The sequence below is a fragment of the Drosophila ananassae genome, chromosome XL (assembly GCF_017639315.1).
Source record: "Drosophila ananassae strain 14024-0371.13 chromosome XL, ASM1763931v2, whole genome shotgun sequence".
In the NCBI taxonomy this organism is placed as follows: domain Eukaryota; kingdom Metazoa; phylum Arthropoda; class Insecta; order Diptera; family Drosophilidae; genus Drosophila; species Drosophila ananassae.
The window spans coordinates 9,615,121-9,622,537 of record NC_057931.1 but is presented as its reverse complement, the minus strand read 5'-3'; the positions used below and the strand labels follow the sequence as shown (position 1 = coordinate 9,622,537).

The 7,417-nt window shown below is 40.7% G+C and overlaps 1 protein-coding gene across 2 annotated transcripts; it reads right to left on the bottom strand.

Moving 5' to 3' along the window:
- Positions 1–3,379: 3,379 nt before the first annotated feature.
- On the bottom strand, positions 3,380–7,192 carry LOC6504824 (farnesol dehydrogenase). Of its 2 annotated transcripts, none has more exons than XM_001966365.4 (3): positions 6,500–7,191; positions 5,787–5,825; positions 3,380–3,595 (listed from the first exon to the last, which is right to left on the bottom strand). In XM_001966365.4, exons 1-3 carry the CDS (start codon positions 7,073–7,075, stop codon positions 3,458–3,460), a joined length of 753 nt encoding a protein of 250 aa, XP_001966401.1. In that variant the 5' UTR covers positions 7,076–7,191; the 3' UTR covers positions 3,380–3,457. The 2 variants fall into 2 exon arrangements, with proteins under 2 accessions (XP_001966401.1, XP_044572808.1); XM_044716873.1 differs by lacking the exon at positions 3,380–3,595 and adding an exon at positions 5,250–5,746 and having other exon boundaries at positions 5,811–5,825; positions 6,500–7,192.
- Between the last annotated feature and the right edge of the window lie 225 nt (positions 7,193–7,417).

Genomic DNA, 7,417 nt, shown 5'->3' with positions numbered 1-7,417 from the left:
TAATAAAAGTTTTTTTTAACAATATATTTTTCTCAGTGTCTTATGATATGGGAATAAAAAAATGCTCTTCACACGGATGAACTTAAAGAGCACAGAACTTGCGATCAAATGTCAAGGTGTTGGATAAAAGAGAATGGCGATCAGATAATAAGAGCGAAAGGGGGGGCTTAAGGGGTTGGAGCTTATATGGCAGCCAGAGAGCCGATCGAGAGATGGCCGCCAATCATCTCTTTCCAACTTATCATAACTGTGCCAGACAAGAGAGCGCTTCTGCAGAGCGTCAGAGATGCTCAATTATTTAAAAGAGAGAGGTAACTGCAATAGAATTGAATTTAATTTAACAATTTTCATGTTTTAAAATTGAAATTAAGCTAGAACCATCTAAAATTCATAGGCTAAGCAAATCCTGAGATGTACTGCCACAAAATAAATGAATTTCGCAATCAACAGGTGGTCGGGCAACCGCAAAGTCCAATTTTCATCGACTCGTAGTGGTAAGCCGGCAAATCGCAGTGCGAGCCAGATGGAGATACAAACACAGATACAGATACACCGAAATACAGATACAATTTGATTGGAAGCCTTGAGCTGCTTGGGACACGCCCCTACTCCCTCACTCCCTCACTACCTACCCGACCACCCCCACCCCCCCTGAACCGGGACAGCCTCTTCTCTGGAGAATTTCCACGAAGCTGTTTAATTAGATTTTCCCAGTGAGATGTGAGCCGCGTGATTGAGTCACAGCTGAAATTTTCCCGAGAGAAAGTCTCGTGGTGAAAGTAGTGGTGGCATAGATGGGGGAGTCGGGGGGGGTGGCAGAGTCCTCGGTCTGCATCTTCGGCTTGAATTGAAGTTTTAATTAAAAGGCAACTACACTGGGATTGGGCAATCAAATGCATTTGCAGCACCTGTTTCCAGTTGCCAGTTTTCCAGTTTACAAGCCCAAAGCCGCAACTTATTAAAAACTGTCTGGCATTATGCTAATTAGCCGTGGCAAAAGGGGGCGGTCTAGGAGGGGGAGTGGCCGGAGGAGTAGGCGTGGCAGAAGGCTAACCAGAATGTCGCGGCAAATCAATCAAAATCCATGCCTCTTGAGGGAAAAAATAATAAGAAAAGTCCTCCTGATACATCTGATGATTTAAAAAGTATCCAAAAATTAACAAAAAAAAGTGGTTGCCAAAAAAAAAAAAACAAAAAAGAAACAAAACAAGGTAAGATGAAAGAGAAAGTAACACTGTCATAGAAAGAGATAGCCGCTGATTAGCGTAATAGGACGCCGCGGTTGCCTAATTTTAATGCAAATTTCAAGCTGGCGCCCAGAAGTATGCTGCAGAAAATTTGATCAAATTTCAGGACCAGGACCAGGCCCACCGGACACCCGCACTCCGCCCTGGTGTCAGGTCAGGACCTCTTGTGTGTCCTTCGGGGCTTTGGTTAAATTTGAATATTTAATAGAATCCCTATCACCAAAAACTTAAAGACCTTCCTTCCATAAAAGATTCTTAAAATTAGGAATAAGGTTCTATCATAAATATAATTAATAAATAAATAAAAATAAAGCTGACCTTCGATTTGCGGGGGCAGGGGTTATTAAAAGGAATGGAAGTCGGAGCGTTGGAGCGTCGGAGGTGGCCATTTCCGTTCATGTTCCATTTCCGTTTCCTCTTCACGGTCACGCCTTAAAGTGCCCATCGAGATTCAGATGCAGCCTCTCCTTCACTTTTTCCTTTACTGTTTTCCACGCTTTTCCTTTCTCTTTCTGCTCTCCTTTCTTTTTTTTTTCTCTTATTCTCTTTGTGGGAACGGAAAGAATTTATTTTGCTCTCGACACTTTAACTTTTTCCTTTTTGGCCTTTTATGCGAGCCTTATTTTCCCAGCCAGCCTGGGGCATGTTTCAGGACGACAACAACAACAACAAAAAAGAAAATCGAGAAAAACTTGAAAGTTTCGTGGAAATATTTCTAGAGGGGAGGGGAGGGGAGGGGGCCTGTTAGTGTTATGGCACTTATTAGTGGACAGCTTCTAATTTGTTTTTAAATATGCAACCTCGGGCGATCTCTTTCAAGGATCTCTTTCCTTAATAAACATTATCTAAAGCACATTTCTGCCAGGATATTTAAACAAAAAATATATATCCTGCAATCCGACAGGTTCAAGTGGAATGATACTGAGACACACGGTGGCAACGGAGGATATCTCCGAACAGGAACAACAAGGAGCCGCGACATTATTAGCTCTATTCCTGCCTGGTTGCAAAGAAATGCTGCCACTGAAATAGACAAGCAAACGAGCTGCTCCTTCTAGCAATATTGCAACAACAACAACAAAAAGTGGCACTGACAGTGGCAGTGGATGCAGTAGCAGTATTTGCAACAAAAGTAGCAACATTGACAACGCCGTGTTTATATGCAACATTGACAACTTGGCGTGACGCGAGTGACGCGAAACGAAGTTCGATGCTGCTGTTGTTGATGTTGCAACTTGCAACTGTTGTTGTTGCAGTTGTTGCAGTTGTTGCAGCCATAAGCATAAGCATAAGCATCGCCATTACGGCTGCCTCTTCTGCTGCTTGCAACCAAGTCATAAAAGTTGTCTGACTCTGGCGTAGCCCAAGGTGGAGGCGTCTCCTATCCATCCGCCCATGGAATTTTCCATGTGTGCTCTTCTACAACAACAGCAAGAAACTGTTGTACAAAAAAAGGAGTAGAGAGTCCTGCAAAATGAAATGCAAAATGCAGGGACACCAACAGATACACTGAAACAAAAAGTGTTCTAGAGAATACCAAATCTATATTAAAGAAAGAAAGAAATATGCTCTTTAAAGCTAAAATATCTAAAAATTACTATTAATAATTTTTATTTATAAATTTTATAAATTTCTAATATTTTTTTCAAGTGCATTTCAGTGGCAGCTGCTTTGGCATAAAGCTGACTCCAGTTTTTGCCAATGTGACTGCCTGCAGTCTCTATTTTTTTTCGCCACCTCTGTGTGAACTTTTTGTAGGTGTATTAGTTCGCCAGCTATGCCAGGATATATGTAGGTGTGTCCTTATGTGTGTGTTGGTGAGACTATATTACATTTTATGTCAAACGCGTACGCTTTCAATATTGACAAAGAGCGTCCCTGTTGCCGCGACTTTCTGGATGCGAATGCAAAGGCGAAAGCGTCACCTGTACCATATCCTACATCCTACACACATCCTTATCCCCATCCGTATCCTTGTTGCCTTGCCAGCTTGTCAGACTAATGTTAACTTATTTTCGTATTTTTGTTTTTTTCGTCAGTCCTGACATTCCTGACTGTTGCCGCAAGTTATTCCCGACATGCTTCCCAACCGAAATTTGCCAAAGTTATTTTCAAATAAAGAGAAACCGTAATTTCCCAACATTTCTGCCAACATTTATTTTACATATTACTTGTTTCTAGTTTTTTGGCCAAAAATGGGTTCTGCAGATCTAGAATGGCTCGCCCAACGGCTTGATGGTCAGCTGATGGACCTGGACGTGGGGGGGCGTCCCAAGGGCGTACATGATCCCATCGGCAATGTCGTCCGGACTGAGCATGGGCAGTGCACCGTATCCTCCGGGCAGGATCTCCGTATCAGTTACCAGAGAACTGCACGAATCACATTTTTTTTGTTCATACTCGAGTAATGATAGGTTACTCTGATTGATTTTAAAATTTGATTCATGTGAACAGAGCGATCCGAATGCTTCGTGTCAATGATTTGGAACAATTTTGAATCACTATCGCATCAATTGGGAATGATTTGTTTTGATTTGTTCAGAAGCAAAGCAATACCCGAAAATGATGTAAAATCATACACATATGATTGATTCTGATTCGCCTGCTGAGCTTAATGAGCTTTAATCTGGAGCCTTTTGAGGCTGTATCTGGAGCCTATATGAGGCTTAATATATTTATAAGGTTACGTGGAAATTTGGTTAAACTGATAGCTTTAAAACTGAGAAACTAGTTTGCGTAGAAACAGGCTGCCAGACGGCAAACGGAAATTCCTATATTGACTCAGGAGGTGATCCTGATTAAGAATATATATACTTTATAGGGTCGGAGATGTCTCCTTCACTTGATCCTCCAATTTGATCAATTTTTTCTTGGGTGTACTGCGGAAACTGAGGGTGAAAGGTCGTATGACAGATCTGGACTATGGTTTATGGGAGCCTCAAGGCTAGGGTCTGCCTATTTATTACGTTATCAGCATTTTGGTGATTTTTGACCCCTTCATGCATTTTATTGTGAAGCATTGTGAAGAAATATTATGATAATATGAAACGTCATTATTTCGCTGAATCCCTGTCCCCTTAGTTGATAGAGAAGCTGAAATTCTGTCTATTCTATTTGTATATTAAAAAAATTAAAATAAACATTACTACAAGTCTCTGGTTTCAATCATACATTTTTACTCGAGTATACCTCAATGATTTAAATCATCTGCCTGGATCGTAGCCTACTTCAACAATCATTTTGTATCAAAGTCAGTCAATTATACCTGACGATTTTTTTGAAGCGATTTGATTCAAACCGAGCTAAACTATACGATACAAATCACATCAACCAGAGAACTGCAACGAGTATGATTGAGTATGATAAAATCATCTTTAACAAAAACAGATCAAATCAAATCACATCATATGTCACAACATTTCAAATCGATTCAAGTACAAGTCAACTTTAAATCAGTTGATGTGATTTGTATCGTATAGTTTAGCTCGGTTTGAATCAAATCGCTTCAAAAAAATCGTCAGGTATAATTGACTGACTTTGATACAAAATGATTGTTGAAGTAGGCTACGATCCAGGCAGATGATTTAAATCATTGAGGTATACTCGAGTAAAAATGTATGATTGAAACCAGAGACTTGTAGTAATGTTTATTTTAATTTTTTTAATATACAAATAGAATAGACAGAATTTCAGCTTCTCTATCAACTAAGGGGACAGGGATTCAGCGAAATAATGACGTTTCATATTATCATAATATTTCTTCACAATGCTTCACAATAAAATGCATGAAGGGGTCAAAAATCACCAAAATGCTGATAACGTAATAAATAGGCAGACCCTAGCCTTGAGGCTCCCATAAACCATAGTCCAGATCTGTCATACGACCTTTCACCCTCAGTTTCCGCAGTACACCCAAGAAAAAATTGATCAAATTGGAGGATCAAGTGAAGGAGACATCTCCGACCCTATAAAGTATATATATTCTTAATCAGGATCACCTCCTGAGTCAATATAGGAATTTCCGTTTGCCGTCTGGCAGCCTGTTTCTACGCAAACTAGTTTCTCAGTTTTAAAGCTATCAGTTTAACCAAATTTCCACGTAACCTTATAAATATATTAAGCCTCATATAGGCTCCAGATACAGCCTCAAAAGGCTCCAGATTAAAGCTCATTAAGCTCAGCAGGCGAATCAGAATCAATCATATGTGTATGATTTTACATCATTTTCGGGTATTGCTTTGCTTCTGAACAAATCAAAACAAATCATTCCCAATTGATGCGATAGTGATTCAAAATTGTTCCAAATCATTGACACGAAGCATTCGGATCGCTCTGTTCACATGAATCAAATTTTAAAATCAATCAGAGTAACCTATCATTACTCGAGTATGAACAAAAAAAATGTGATTCGTGCAGTTCTCTGACATCAACTGATTTAAAGTTGACTTGTACTTGAATCGATTTGAAATGTTGTGACATATGATGTGATTTGATTTGATCTGTTTTTGTTAAAGATGATTTTATCATACTCAATCATACTCGTTGCAGTTCTCTGTCAGTTACCCCAGGTGCGATGCTCTAAGGAGGGAGAACATAATTATTAGTAACCATTATTATTTTTAACTTGTGATTAGTATATATACTAGATATTAGCAAATCAGGAGAAGTATCTTTGGAAGAAAACGTTGCGGATGCTTAAAATTAATTCCAACATGGCGTATACTTAATATATAACTCATACGCCATGTTGGCCCAATAAGGGAAAAATTTTGAAAAAACATTTTGTTGCCAGATTTTGATGAAAAATGATGGGAAATCGATCCACAAATCGTTTAAGGTATTCCTTTTAAGAATCTGATAAGAATTAGCCGAGATATAGTCTTCCCAGCGGGCTATGGGCCCAAAATCCACATTTTGAAGGGGTCTCCCCAGAAAAATGATGAAAAAAATTGAAAAAATATTTTGTTGTCAGATTTGGATGCAGATCGATGGGGAATCGATCCACAAAGCGATTAAGGTATTCCCCGCAAGAATCGGATAAGAATTGGCCAAGATATAGCCTTCCTAAGGGGCTATGGGCCCAAAATCCACATTTTAAAGGGGTCTCCCCAGAAAAATGATGAAAAAAATTGAAAAAATATTTTGTTGTCAGATTTTGATGCAGATCGACGGGGAATCGATATATAAATCTTTTAATGTATTCCCCTTGAAAATCGGATAAGGATTGGAGAAGATATAGCTAATAAACTCACCGTAACCTTAATTTTGGTCTTGAAGCCCCTCAGCTCCTGGCGCAGGACCTCCAGCAGGGCCTTTATGGCGTGCTTGGTCAGAGGATACATGTTGAGGACCTGCAGCTCGTCGCCCGGCGGATTGATGACCGTCTCCCCCGTGAGGCTGTTCAAAAGGACGACGTGTCCTGCCACGTCCCGCTGCTGCATCGAGCGGAAGGCGCGTCTCGTGCAGTGGACGGTGCCCATCAGATTCACATTGAGGGTCTGCTGCAGGTGCTCCACGTCGAGGGTCAGCAGTTGGCCCGGAAAGAGGCAGCCAGCATTGTTGACCAAAATGTCGCATCCTCCGAACTGCTCCTCGACCCAATCAAAGGCGGCGGTTATCGAATCCAGGTCCCCGACATCGCAATGAATGGTATGGAAACGGGCCTGGTGTTCCATGGGCATCTGCTCCTTGATGGCCTCCATGCGTTCCACTCTCCGGGCCAGGCCCACCACCACCACTCCGGCCTCCACCAGTTTCCGGGCAACAGCTGCTCCGATTCCAGAACTAGCTCCCGTAACAATAGCCACACGATCCTGCCAGCGATCCATTCTAGAAGATTCCTGTAGATTATCTCTGTAGATTCTTAGCCAGCTGAAGAGCACAACTGAGTCGAGCTAGAACTTGGCCAAGGCTTTATATATGGCCAAGAGCCAAAAGCCAACAGACTGTCATGCAAATTAATTATTTAAACAGAAAATAAAAAAACAAACAAACAGTGACCCGCCCAAGCCCGCAGTTCACACGTGACTTGAATAATTGAATGAATTTTTATGGATTTTGTAGCGCAGTTACCGTCTATAGAGGTAATTGAGACGTTTCTTAACGGATCGCACAAATAATAATAATCGCTTCCGCATAATAAATCATATTTTTTATTAGTGCAAAAAAAT